The sequence below is a fragment of the Rhinopithecus roxellana genome, chromosome 14 (assembly GCF_007565055.1).
Source record: "Rhinopithecus roxellana isolate Shanxi Qingling chromosome 14, ASM756505v1, whole genome shotgun sequence".
Classification (NCBI taxonomy): domain Eukaryota; kingdom Metazoa; phylum Chordata; class Mammalia; order Primates; family Cercopithecidae; genus Rhinopithecus; species Rhinopithecus roxellana.
The window spans coordinates 17,875,163-17,888,629 of record NC_044562.1 but is presented as its reverse complement, the minus strand read 5'-3'; the positions used below and the strand labels follow the sequence as shown (position 1 = coordinate 17,888,629).

The following is a 13,467-nucleotide window of genomic DNA, read 5'->3' as shown; positions in this document are numbered from 1 at the left end:
ATGACTCTCCTGCTTCAGCTTCCTGTGTAGCTGGGACTACAGGAATACACCACTACGCCGTTCATTTTTTTATTTTTAGTAGAGGTGGGGTTTTACCACACTGGCCAAGCTGGTCTTCAACTCCTGACCTCAGGTGATCTGCCCACCTCGGCGTCCCCAAGTGTTGCGATCACAGGTGTGAGCCACTGCTTTTCCCAGATGCCCTTCCTTGTCCTAGGAGACCTAATATGTTTCTGCACCTCTTTCCAGAGTCTTCTTCAGGACATAATCCTCAGACCTGCTAAAACTGGGAGAAGCTGCAGCAGCCTTCATCAGCATCAGGGCTGCAGGAGCGGGTCCCCTCACCAGCATTTCAACCAAGTTGGGGGCTGGGATACTGGAAACACACGCACTACGCCATTTCCATTGGGATGGGTGAAGTGAGTGGCAGAGCTGGCTTTGCCATGCTCTCCAGTGACATTCCAGTGGAAACACTCTTTAGGAAGTAACACGTCTGGCACCAGAGTTGACTTTTAATTTGTCCTAAAGCTGCTGAAGCAAAAACCATAAAACATTCTGCTTTCTTTTCTTTTACAACCCCACGAACGCAAAAAAAAAAAAAATAACAAAAGAAACAACAACAAAACCCAAACTATTTGTAGGAAAAAATGGTTTTGTACATGGGATGAAACAATATAAATTCAAAACTTACAGATAAGGGTTAGCTCTATCACTCAACTCTTTAAAAAGTTTATATGAATATCCAGTCAAAACCAACAAGGTATTGCCCTTGAAATGTTAACTAGACGGATTTCCAAGGAGACCACAGGACTGTATACTGTCTTGGAATGTCCTCAGAAGGCTCTGTCATTGATCAGGTAACAGTAAAAACCCCAGAGTCCTTTCTTTCAAATGGAAAAGGAAAAGCAGAGGGACAGAAGCTATTCAAACTTCGTCTTCTTTCCTTGTGGCTTGTGGTCACCTCCTCCTCCTCTGCCTCCTCGGAAGCCGCCTCGCCCTACAGGGGGAAGGCAAGACACTGTTAAAAGAATAGGTACAAAGTTCCTCCTCCCCAGTGATTAGGAACAGTGACAGGGCACAGTCTGAAGAGCATATGCTACGTGGTGTCCAGTAGACACTGAAGTCATTATCCCTGTGTGCCTTACCACCAAATCCTCCTCGGCCTCCTCTGCCACCAAATCCTCCTCGGCCTCCTCTGCCACCACCTCGTCCTCCAAAGCCGCCTCTGCCTCCACCACGACCCCCAAAGCCACCTTCACCCTTAGGTTTGGCCCAGTCCAAGGTAACTTTATTTCCATCAATTTCACCATCTTCCATGGCCTCCTTGGCAGCTTTGGCATCCTCCTCACTGTTGAAGTCTACAAAACCAAACCTAGAACACCAAATGAAATTGCCAATTATAAAAAGCACCTACGGCACACGTCCCAAGTTAACTGCACACGCTGGGGAGCCATCCCACAGAAAGTAGCCTTGTTTATTTGGGAAAAGATACCAGTGATAGAGTAGCTCTCTATGGAAAACTAACTGGTGTGACAGCTTGAACCCCAGAATGTCTCACAAAACAGCTAAATATACCTCTGTAAAGACAGAAGGTAAAATAATGCTAGTGCTGTGAATTCTCTCTTCTTCTCGTGCGAATCCATAAACTGCCACTGATAGACAGAAAGGAGCTCAATGAGAAGACACCTTAGACTCAAGGTCTCCACAGAACAAAAACCCCTTCAAGTGGAAGCAGCACTCATGCTTTCTTCCCTTACCCTTTGGAGGACCCAGTTTCCCGGTCAGTGACTATCCTTGCCCGAACAGAGCCGTCAAATGACTCCTTTAATGTCTCTTCAGTGGTATCCTCAGACAGGCCTTTGACAAACAGAGTTTTGGATGGCTCTGGGGAAGAAAAAAAATTGTGACTTTGTGAAGTCATAGTTCGTAGTAACACTGAATTTGCACAATGCCTGGTATGACTACTTGGCCAAGAATGCTTGTCTTAGTGGAAAAGCAGTGAAAAGCAACTAAGCCAAACTAGTCCTTAATTAAAGTAAGGCTATTCTGAGTTTACATTTTTTAAATTGCCACTGCATAGTTGATATTCTGCCCCACATCTTCTATGGAAAGTGGAAGAACCACCCAAGCAGGTGCTGCCCACTGGATGGGGCAGGAAATCATGGGCAAACTTGCTGCTCTGAGTTGACACAGCTGGATCAGAACTTGACTATCTAGAGGAATCTTCTTGAGATTTCATCAACTATTTCTCAGGTAATCAGTCATCATATCCAGTTATTGTTCACTCAGTAGCAACAGGAAACACAGAATTTGTGCAAAAAATAAACACCGAAAGCACTGAGTGTGCTACCCCCAACCACAGCATCCCATACAGGTGAACTTACGGCTTCTGGCATTAGGTGATCCCCTGGGTCCTTGCAACTCCAGCCTGATTGCTCTGCCCTCAATTTCCCTTTTATTACAGGAATTTAAAGCTTCTTTAGCATCTTCGAATGAAGCAAACTCTATAAATGCATACCTGAGGATGAACAGTTAATGCTTAGAGTAAGTTACCAAGCACGTGCTCCTTCACTGTCACATGATGCTGCCAAGCCTTCTCTCAAGTTGGTACCTAAATGATGCTCTTTATTTTACACTCATTTACGTAGCTAAAATTGGCTTTTCTGACAGGATCACATGACCTTACGTTCCTTTAGACCTGTAAGACATATATAGCCTGTAACTGATGATATAAAGATATTAATTATCTTACCCTTTAGATTTGCCATTTTGGTTCTGGGGTACTTTGATAAAAGTTGCTTTCTCAAATACTTCCTGAAGAGTTTCTTCTGTTGCACTGTAGGAGAGGTTGCTTAAAACCAGAGTTTTTGATTCACCTGCAAATAGAGATGCCACATTCCTAAGACTCTGAAACAGTGGTTCCCAGCTTCGGTCAGAGCAGTAATATCTTATTCCTAAGAATTTCAGTGCTTGGAAGAGTTAACACACAAATACTGATGATGTAAGTGAAATCCATTTGTTACTCAACATATTAAGTACTTAGTACATGTTGCAATGTTCTGGTGGTGGTTCTTTATGTATAGGCTGACTACTGGTCTGTTTTCCTAGAACAATAATCTGAATTCAAAACACATAGTCGAAGTCATTTAAAGTACAAAACATATCTACAAAGGAAGCCTGATTTGCCTACTGTATTCCAATGCAGAATGATTTTAGAGCTCTCATTCAAGATCAGAAATTACTATTCCAAATAAGAGTATAACTTGGGGTATAATGTCCTTGATCTTCACCTACATTTAAGTAACTTTGATTAAAAAGTATAAACTTATGAAGTACAAAGACACAAAGGAGTTCCCTCCATCAATTCTAGAACCCAGTAACAAGCCTAATTTCTTACCACTCCAAGTGCTATTCTTTCCACCTCTATAGTCTTGATTTTGACCTTTCTCTCCAGTATAGTACAGGGAAATAGATCGCCCATCGATCTCTGTTCCCTGCTTTTCCTCAAAGGTTTTCTCTGCATCAGCTTCTGTCTTAAATTCAATATAAGCAATCCTGCAATGGAGGGAGAAGAACTCATGGTTTTTAAAACCACATTAACACAAATGCTTTTACCTCAGCAACACAGAACTTGCTTCAGACCTGAATACAATAAATGCCCTGTTTTATGCTACTTTTCTTTTTTTTTTTTTTTGAGACGGAGTCTTGCTCTGTCGCCCAGGCTGGAGTGCAGTGGCCGGATCTCAGCTCACTGCAAGCTCCGCCTCCCAGGTTCACGCCATTGTCCTGCCTCAGCCTCCTGAGTAGCTGGGACTACAGGCGCCCGCCACCACGCCTGGCTAGTTTTTTGTATTTTTTAGTAGAGACGGGGTTTCACCGTGTTAGCCAGGATGGTCTCCATCTCCTGACCTCATGATCCGCCCGTCTCAGCCTCCCAAAGTGCTGGGATTACAGGCTTGAGCCACCGCGCCCGGCCTATGCTACTTTTCAATCAAAACTTGAGCTTCCCTCTTCCCACTACAGTTTTACAAATACTCAAAATTTTTTCATAGTAACCTCACCTCACTGAAAGAACTGCTACTACTCACAAAGTATTTGTTGTAAGCTAGGCACATTTCTTGCTCCTTTACATGTATTAGCTTGTCTTTTAAAATCACCCTATGAGTAGTTATCCCCATGGTACAGATGGGTAATTGAGGCACAGATTTACAGCTTGAACTGCCCAAAATTACACACCTAAGAAAATCAAACCAACATTTCTTTTATAAAGCAGGAATGTGTATTCATGTTAAGAAAACCCTTACATTTCAATAGACAGAACATACCCTTTACTTTTCCCATCCTTGCTGACTAATCTGATCTCCGCAGCATCTTCAAACACTTCTTTCAATTCATCCTGAGTAACTTTGTAAGGGAGATTTTTAGCCAAAAGCGTTCTCGCATCTCGCTCTAGATTAAAAAAACAAAAATGAGCTCCGTGGCCTGAAAAACCAAAGGTGGGGGGCAACAACAAAAAGAGGGAAAAAAAATACATAGCTCTATTCAACAAATAATTTGACATCTTATAATGTACAAGGCTCTGTGCCTTGGAGATATAGCAGTGTCAACACAAGTGGTCCCTCCATGTTGTCACAGCTGATGTCAAACTATCCGTTGGGTACACTAGAGTTCAACCTGGAGTAGATGCACATTATTTTTAGAACAAAAAAAAGTGAACGTACCAATTTAAAACATTACAACTGTATATAGAGAAATAAAGGATGCAAACAGTAATTAGGGACCTAATCTAGTTTCAGTGAAGACGCCTTTACATTAATTTAGATGCATCTAATAATTCATGTTCTGTATAAAAGCGTTCTTGCTTGCCTAACTCAAGAATTTACACTGTAACACTAGCAAGCAGTGCCAAGTACTCTTGTAAACACCAGCTCATTTAATTCCCACAGTAAGAGGAAACTAAAGGGAAAAAAATTTTTTAAAAGAGGAAACCAAGGGAAATGGGTTACAAAGCATTTTCCCTAGGAGTCTAGCTCCTGAGTTTATTGCGTAATCTCCTAAAGCCTTACATACCCTTCTTACTGTCTTTTCCTTTTGGTTTCTCTAGTTTAATTTCATTGCCAAAGACTTTCAAACCAGTGAGTTCCAAAGCTTTCTCCAGGTCTTCAGCAGATTCAAAATCCACATAACCAAATTTCCTTCAAGGTGGAGAGAAGGGCAAAATTACAACAGATGAAAACACAAACTGAAGTCCACAATGTGTATTCTAGACAAATGTGATGGTGCAAACAAAGATCACATTTTAAAAAGCACCCCTAATATTAGCAAAACAAAGTCAAGGCTCTGCAAATTGTAGCTACAGAACAAGGTCTCAGTACGGAGATATGACACGCACATTCACGTTTGAGGTCATCATCATTAGCTAAATTGCTTATAACAATTCACAGTAGCAGCTGACAAAAGAACACCTGTAAGCACTAATACAGGGGAATCCTGTCTGGATAAAAGCATTCACTATGACTAGTCAGGTCTAATAGTTTCAGGTACTTCCAAGAAATAAACATCAAATAATTATTATTTTAAATTGAGACAGAGTCTCGATCTGTTGCCCAGGCTGGAGTACAGTGGTGCGAACTTGGCTCACTGCAACCTCCGTCACCCAGGTTCAAGCGATTCTCCTGCCTAACACCAACACTGGTGCCTCAAGACCCCAATTTAGGCTGGGCACAGTGGCTCACGCCTGTAATGCCAGCACTTTGAGAGGCCGAGGTGGGTGGATCACTTGAGGTCAGGAGTTCGAAACCAGCCTGGCCAACGTGGTGAAACCCTGTCTCAACTAAAAATACAAAGATTCCCCAGGCGTGGTGATGTGCACCTGTAATCCCAGCTACTCGGGAGGCTTAGGAAGGAGAATCACTTGAACCCGGGAGGTAGAGGTTGCAGTGAGCCAAGATTGCACCACTGTACTCCAGTCTGAGCGAAGGCCAGAGTCCGTCTCAATAAAAAACAAAACGAAACAAAAAAGACAAAAACACTTACTAAGATTATTCTGTGCTATACCAAGTTACGACTGACTGTGGAAACTGCAATCCAGGGACTCTATATAATTCTAATTTAGTTCACTAATGCTAATCCTTGAAAATGTTTACACTATTCATGTTTAAGAGTGGCAGGCTACAGTAACTGCTAACGGGAAGGAAAAGCATTAACAGACCCATGTGTATGTAATGTACATGAAGCACTTACCTAGTCATACCAATTCTGACATCCACAACAGCAAGATCATTTTTAGCAAAAACATCGCTGATACCAGTTTTTAATTCAGGAGCAGATTTGTTAAAGTTTAGGTTTCCAACAAAGAGATTGAAAGCCGTGGTCGGTTCTGTGCCTATACAAAAAAAGCTGAACTCAGTCTACTTGTGAAATGTGATAAAAAGTTAGTTTCCAAAGCAAAATTTCTATACACAGCACATCAGCACACTGCAATGTAACATCATATTTCAGTATTAAGTCCCTTTGTCATTCATCATTTGTGCTGTTTATCTCCCCTACATCCCCTAATTCTGCAAGTTACCTTCCACTTTCTGTTTCTTGGCTTCAGGAGCTGCTTTCTGTTTGGCCATTTCCTTCTTTCGTTTTCCAGGTGCTTCTTTGACAGGCTCTGGACAAGATGTCAAACAATGTATCACCCATCAATACCCACAAACACTTAAGTGCCTCCTTTAAACAACTCATGTCAATGTATGTCAGAATCTAATTTAATTACCTTCCTCCTCCTCTTCTTCCTCCTCATCTTCCTCCTCATCATCTTCATCCTCATCATCATCATCGTCGTCGTCATCCTCGTCCTCATCATCCTCTTCTTCATCTTCATCCTCAGCCACGTTCTTGGCTTTCACAGGAACAACTTTTGCAGCTTTCTTTCCTTTGGCTGGTGTAGTCTCCATAGCTTCTTCTTCAGAGTCTGAAAGATAAGCCACCTAAAAATTGCAGCAATCTCCCAAAACCAACCATCAGTTTTAAAATCTAATGCAATCCTGTCACCATATTTAGTTAATAGTCATGGCAAGAATAGATTACTTGGGGCCAGGCACAGTGGCTCACGCCTGTAATCCTAGCACTTTGGGAGGCCAAGGTGGGTAGATCACCTGAGGTCAAGAGTTCAGAGACCAGCCTGGCCAACATGATGAAACCTCGTTTCTACCAAAAATACAAAAATTAGTAGGGCACAGTGGTGGTCACCTGTAATCACAATTACTTGGAAGGCTGAGGCAGAACTGCTTGAACCCTGGAGATGGAGGTTGCAGTGAGCCGAGATAGCGCACCACTGCACTCCAGCCTGGGAAACAGCAAAAACTCCCACGTCAAAAAAATTAAAACAAAAACAAAAACAAAACAAAAAAGATCACTAAGAAACAAAATCCTACATTATGAAAAACACTCACAGAATGTGCTGTTGAAATTTTCTCAGGAGGGACAAAAATCATTCATGGGTAATTAAGTCTAACACACAACAGCCCAGAGAACCCCCACAAGGACTCTACTCTCATCTCCAGGTTGTTGTGGAATATGTTGATCCCAGAATCTCAAGATATCTTGCAATCAGAAGCCCAGTAACTACCAAGACAGACAACTCCTTACCATCTTCCTCATCGTCATCATCCTCATCCTCATCCTCATCATCATCTTCATCATCCTCATCCTCTGAGGCAGGGGCAGCAGCTGCTGCTTTCATCACTGCTGGTTCAATTTCATCTTCATCCTCATCTTCGTCCTCGTCATCCTCATCATCTTCCTCACTGTCATCCTCCTCCTCTTCATCACTGTCTTCCTTCTTGGCATTCTTACCATTCTTTGCCCCCTTGGCTGGGATGGCAGCACCCTTCTTACCAGGAGTTGCTACCAATGCTTTGCCTGGTGTGGCTCCCTTCTTGCCAGGTGTGGCAACTGCTTTGGTTGGTGTAACTGTCTTCTTGGCAGGTGTTGCTGCTGCCTTTTTGCCTGGAGTGACAGCTGCTTTCTTGGCTGGTGTGGCAACTGCAACCTTTTTTGTTGGGGAAACTACCACCTTCTTTGCTGAAGTTGCAGCAGCCTTCTTGCCTTTCTTCTGAGGTATGACAACCTTGAGAATAAATGAAAACCAAACCAGTAAGTCCAGCCCCACACCCAAAAAGATAACCATGGTCCCAATGAGTGTTAGATTATGGCAAGGCTTCTGGTTCAAGACCACATGCACTAGACACGTTAGCATGTTAAACTCCAGGCTTCTGTTATGTTGTCTTAGGTCAGAGCCCTTACTATCAGGTGAATACCCAGCCATAAGGAACCCTTTTGAACACTTAAAATACCTCTGAACCAGACCTCTGAATTCTTGCACCTCATACTTTCTCAAACCCCAACTTTCTCATCTAAAAATGGTAATAGTATCATATTACATGTATAACGATAATGAATTGCTATGTGTAAATTATTCAGAACCTTACACATAGGAGGCTCCAAGCATTAACTTATTAAATCATTTGGGGCTCCTACAGTGGGTGGCAGTACCGAGCCCGGTGAAGCTCAATTCTTAGGACCTGAGATAAAATGAAGATCAAATAGGCCAAACATAATTATCCCTTACAAAACTATCACACATCAAAGAGTGAGCATATTAGTTTGATAAAAGCCATCATTTAGCTACATGAAAATCCCATAGTTTTATCAGGCAATGTGTGGAAGAATAAAACTTTTATTCAATTCTCAACGAGAAACCTGAGCACAATTCAGTGCTCAGATGTCTTTACAGTGAGCAAATAAAGGCCAGGACTGCTAAAGAGTAAAGAGGGTCAACGTTAACACAAAGAGGCGGCAGCCCTCAGTCTACACCAGAGATAACTATAACGCAGTGAGTAGCATTACAAAGTTTATATATAATAGAATGGAGACCAATTAATCTTAATTGGAGGCTAGGAAAGTAATCTGGGAAGGTTATCCTCAGATCTGAATACAATGCCCAGCTCTACATGTCGGGGTGAGGCTAACATGTTGAAACTGGAAAAATGTAATGATTTAACACAACAAATCACACTCCTTGCCCTGCAGAGGCACATGGAAAGGAGATCCCCAGACCTCGTCTCAAACTCACATTCAAATACTTAGCCAAATGACATCTTGACATGTCAATGAAGAGCTTGTGAAACAACCACTACAATAGAACATACCTGGATGAATAAAATCTTATTTTAGCCACAGACATCCAATTTCATGTCTTAACTCTCCATTTTGTAGTTTTAACATAATTCTGCATTAAGCTGGATAAAATTACCTCTTCTCCACTGCTATCATCTTCTTCATCTTCTGACATTTCTTCATCTTCACTATCTTCTTCTACCTCCTTTGGAGGAGGAGCCATTTTCTTGGGGTCACCTTGATTTTTACCTGCCTAAAATGGACACAAGTAGGTCATTACACCTCCACCTCGACATTTCAGGCCATTCATATTTTGCCATTACTGTTCATAGTAAAACGCCATCATCTCCTTCCTCAGATCCATTTCTCATAGTGCCAAACAGCACAACATCAAAACTAGTCCTGATGGCAAAGCAAGATAGACTACTCTCAACCGCCCACATTTTTCCTACCGGGCTTCACAAACAGAAAACCCGCCCTACGGTAAAAAGTAACTACCTTGGTTTTCTCATGAGCATTATGCCTTCCCAGCAAGACAACCCCGCCCCTTAAAGGGCGGCGCGGCCACGTGGGGGTACCTGGTAGGCCACCACGTGCCCGAAACACGGCGCAAAAGGCACGCGGCAGAGCCCCCTTCCGGGGCCCACCACGTGTCGGCTTGCCAGACCCGGACTCCGACTAGGGCCGATACCGCCATTTCCCGGCGCAAGGTACCGGTGCCTCTGAAGATTCCAGGACCCACGCGGCGCGGCCCACGTGGCAGGCCGCGCTCCCGGGCACGTGCGTCAGGAGTCAGGTCCCGGCTCGTACGCGTCGCAGGAGTTTGGTCTCATCTCCCCACCCCGGGGCCCAGCGCCCCCTCCCCGCGCTCAGTGACTCCGTCTTTCCCGCCGCGTTCGCCGCCCCCAGCACCTGCAGAAGCTCTTCACCTCGCCACCAAGTAGCCTGAAGCCGCGAGACCTCCCCACTAATCGCGCGAGACTTCCCGCAGCATGGCGCCCTAGAACGCGCCCGGGACTGCGCGCAGGCCCTCCTCCCCGCGCCGCCGCGCTCGCCCCTCGGAGAGCAGGCCTCGACGTCTGCGCTCGCGCTCAAGCCATTTACCTTCGCGAGCTTCACCATGATGGCGGCTTATGGCGGCGGAGTGTGGAGCGGAGAAGTGGCGCAGATGAATCCAGAGGAAGCCAAGCGACGGCGATGGCGGCCGCGGGTGCTGAAGATCCCGGAGCACGTACACCCGAAGGCCAGCGAGAGCTCGAGACTGAGGCGAAAGACTGAGCCTGCCCAGTAATCGCCTGTGGAAAGGCGACGACGGCGCCCTCGTGACTCCGCGCTGACCAACCAGAGCTCGCGGCAGTCCCCCTGAGCCAATCGCGAGCCTCTAACCGAGAACGGCGCGGGGCGGGGAGTGGGCGGGCCGAGGCGGCCACGGGAGGGGGAGGGGCTGGCAGCTGAGCCGTGGGGGCGGGGCTCGCTTTGTGCAAGGCCGGCGCTGATTGGGCCGTGGGCGCGCGGGTCCCAGCCTGCGCCGTGGGACTGGCGTTTTTGGCGCCGGCTGTGAGGGGAGCGCGGGGGTGGTGGAATCGGGCGGTCTCGGGTTCTCCAATGTGGCTGGCTCCCTAGGCTCGGGCAGCCTTGGATTTCCTCAAAGACCCCGTGCGAGGCCCGGGCACGCACTCACGCCGGGGCTCCCGGTGGCCCTGGAGAAAGAAGCCCGCCAGCCCCGGAAGTTCAGGGACCGCGGAGTTCCCGTTGGCCCTTTCGGAGGCACAGTTCAGCCCTGCTTGCCCGCGAGCATGGGACTGGAGACACCCCCGGCTGCAGGCAACCTCTGAGAGCCGTTAATAAAGGCCGTCGCGGGTCTGTGCGAGGTTTTCTGTGAGAAATGCACGAACCTCTCCTACCCCACAGAACCTCAGGCGGGAGATATTTCTTGTCATGGGGAACGGCCTCGGAGAAGTAACTTTCTGGCCTCACAGGGCAAGGAGAGGGGCCTGGGCGGGCCGACCGCAAAGCCTGGCCTTTGACCGCCCACAGGTTCCCTGGTTGTTATTTGGGTCGAATGCGCCAATTAAGGTGGTGGCTGCTAAGTCAGTGTCACCAGATGGCTCGGGAGCAGGTCGAGAGCCACCGGCAGGGTTCCCCGGCGGCAGGGCGAAGGAGGCCGCCAGTGACTTCCACGGTTAGCTTTGTGGGTGGGTCTCCCTCGCTGCCGGACTTAGCAAACGAGAGCATTTCCCTCCGTCCAGGTATGGATCCATCCATACCTCATTGTTCCTACAGAACCAGGATACCTGCAGCTACGGCTGTACTTGTTAAAAATCACCTCAGGCGGGGCGCGGTGGCTCAGGCCCGCAATCCAGCTCTTTGGGAGGCCGAGGCGCATGAACCGGGGAGTCGGAGATGGTAGTGAGCCGAGATCGCGCCACTGCACTCTAGTCCTGGGCGACAGAGCGAGACTCCGTCTCAGAAAGAAAGAAAAGTATTAAGGCCAGGCGTGATGGCTCATGCCTGTAATCCCAGTACTTTGGGAGGCTGATGCAGGAGGATCGCTTGAGTCCAGGAACTTGAGACCGGCCTGGGTAATATAATGCGACCCTGTCTCTACAAAAAAATAATAATTAGCGGGCATGGTGGCACTCGCCTGGAGTCCCAGCTGCTCCAGCTCCTCGGGAGGCTGAGGTGGGAGGATCGCTTGAGCCCAGGAGGCGGAGGTTGCAGTGAACCGAGATGGCGCCATTGCACGCCAGCCTGGGCAACAAGAGCAAAACCCCATCTCAAAAAAAAAAGAAAGAAAGAAATGAAAATTATTTGTTAAATGAGTGAAGTATTTAGGTAGAAGCAGGAGCAGGGAGAGCCGGCATGGCTCAAGTGGCGTTGCTTTGGAGTTAGTCTGGGGCAGCAAAATAGCAATATCTAACACTTCATAATGCTGATTCAGTGCCAGGCGCTCTTGCAACGCTTCATATATTCATTCACTTACTCTTCAAAATAACCTTTCCAAAAAGTTATCACTGTTTTATAGAAACTGGGGCATAGAGGTAAATTAACTTGGCCAGGGTCACACAGCTAGCAGTGGAGGTATAGGATATAAGTGAAGACACTGCTGTGTCATCCCAGTTTCTTTTTTTTCTTTTGAGATAGAATCTTACTCTGTCACTCAGACTTGAGGGCAGTGGCAGGATCATGGCTCACTGCAGCCTTGACATCCCCAGTTTTATCAATCCTCCCGCCTCAGTCTCTCAAAGCACTGGGATAGATGTTCTGGCCTGTTTGTTTCTAAATGCTTTTTTGTTTTGTTTTGAAAACATGAGTTATTTATTGAATTGTAAAGTACACACATAGTGCAAAATTCAAAAGATTCAAACAGATGCACAGTAAAAAGTCTCCCTCCCCTCCCTGTCCCCTAGGCCTCCCAGTCTCAAGGCAGTGCCAGTCTCTTGTATGTCCTTCCAGATTCAGTTGTATGTGCAAATAGACAAGTATATTTGTTATATTTAATACAACGCTATCATATACACTGTTCTGAACTCTCCTTCTTTTGTGTTAACTATATGTATCTTGTAACTCATCCTACATCAGCACATGTAGAGCTGCCTCATTTTTTTTAATAGCTACATGGCGTTCCTTGTGTGGAAGGATCACAATTTATCTAGTCACCATTGCTGGACATTTAGGGTTGTTTGCTATGTTTGGCTATTACAAACTGCTATAGCAAATATTCTCACTTGCTTTATTTTACACAAATCATATCTGTAGAACAGCTGGGTCAAGGGTATGGCCTTTTACATTTTCATAGATGTTCTCCCAAGTGCTGTCTTTGGTTGGGGTTTTCCATGGCGGTTCCAGCCAAGAGCGATACCACCTCCTCCAGCCGGCTCAGGTTATCTGTTGCCCCTGAGCTCCAAGGCTGGGAGACAGTGCTCCACGTTTTAGCAGAGGAGGAACTAGATGGTGGGGAGAGGTTTGAGCATGGCTCTAATTCTTGTGGGGAGTGTGACTAGTCTCACACACCAGCCCAGATGCTCCAGGGGTACCACTGCCTTGAGTGGCTACTGGCTGCTTCTTCAGGCCTGCATGGACCCAGCCCAACTCTGCCTGCTGCTGTGGCCTGGCTGCTCCCCACGATACCTGTGTAGTGAGGCACCCACTTGGGGCACCCATGGGCACTTCTGGCCCCTGAGACCCATTTGGCCATAGTGGGCCTCATACTTGTGCTAGAGTCTGACAGCCCACTGGAGGGGGTCTGCAGGCTTCCAAGGATTACCTCCACTTCCCAGGACTGGGCTTCTAGGAAGT

The 13,467-nt window shown here is 46.3% G+C and overlaps 1 protein-coding gene and 3 non-coding genes across 4 annotated transcripts; all 4 read right to left on the bottom strand.

Moving 5' to 3' along the window:
- Positions 1-492: 492 nt before the first annotated feature.
- On the bottom strand, positions 493-10,536 carry NCL (nucleolin). The gene is made up of 14 exons (XM_010354584.2): positions 10,273-10,536; positions 9,305-9,421; positions 7,639-8,119; positions 6,764-6,961; positions 6,572-6,658; positions 6,244-6,385; positions 5,071-5,195; positions 4,326-4,449; positions 3,398-3,555; positions 2,753-2,876; positions 2,385-2,518; positions 1,758-1,884; positions 1,146-1,372; positions 493-997 (listed from the first exon to the last, which is right to left on the bottom strand). The coding sequence occupies exons 1-14, from the start codon at positions 10,288-10,290 to the stop codon at positions 921-923; spliced, it is 2,139 nt and encodes a 712-aa protein (XP_010352886.2). The 5' UTR covers positions 10,291-10,536; the 3' UTR covers positions 493-920.
- LOC115893351 lies at positions 1,548-1,684 on the bottom strand. Its single transcript, XR_004053363.1, has one exon. It is a non-coding gene; the product is annotated as a small nucleolar RNA SNORA75 (small nucleolar RNA).
- LOC115893359 lies at positions 2,194-2,273 on the bottom strand. Its single transcript, XR_004053371.1, has one exon. It is a non-coding gene; the product is annotated as a small nucleolar RNA SNORD20 (small nucleolar RNA).
- Positions 6,465-6,534, bottom strand: LOC115893358. Its single transcript, XR_004053370.1, has one exon. It is a non-coding gene; the product is annotated as a small nucleolar RNA SNORD82 (small nucleolar RNA).
- Positions 10,537-13,467: the final 2,931 nt, after the last annotated feature.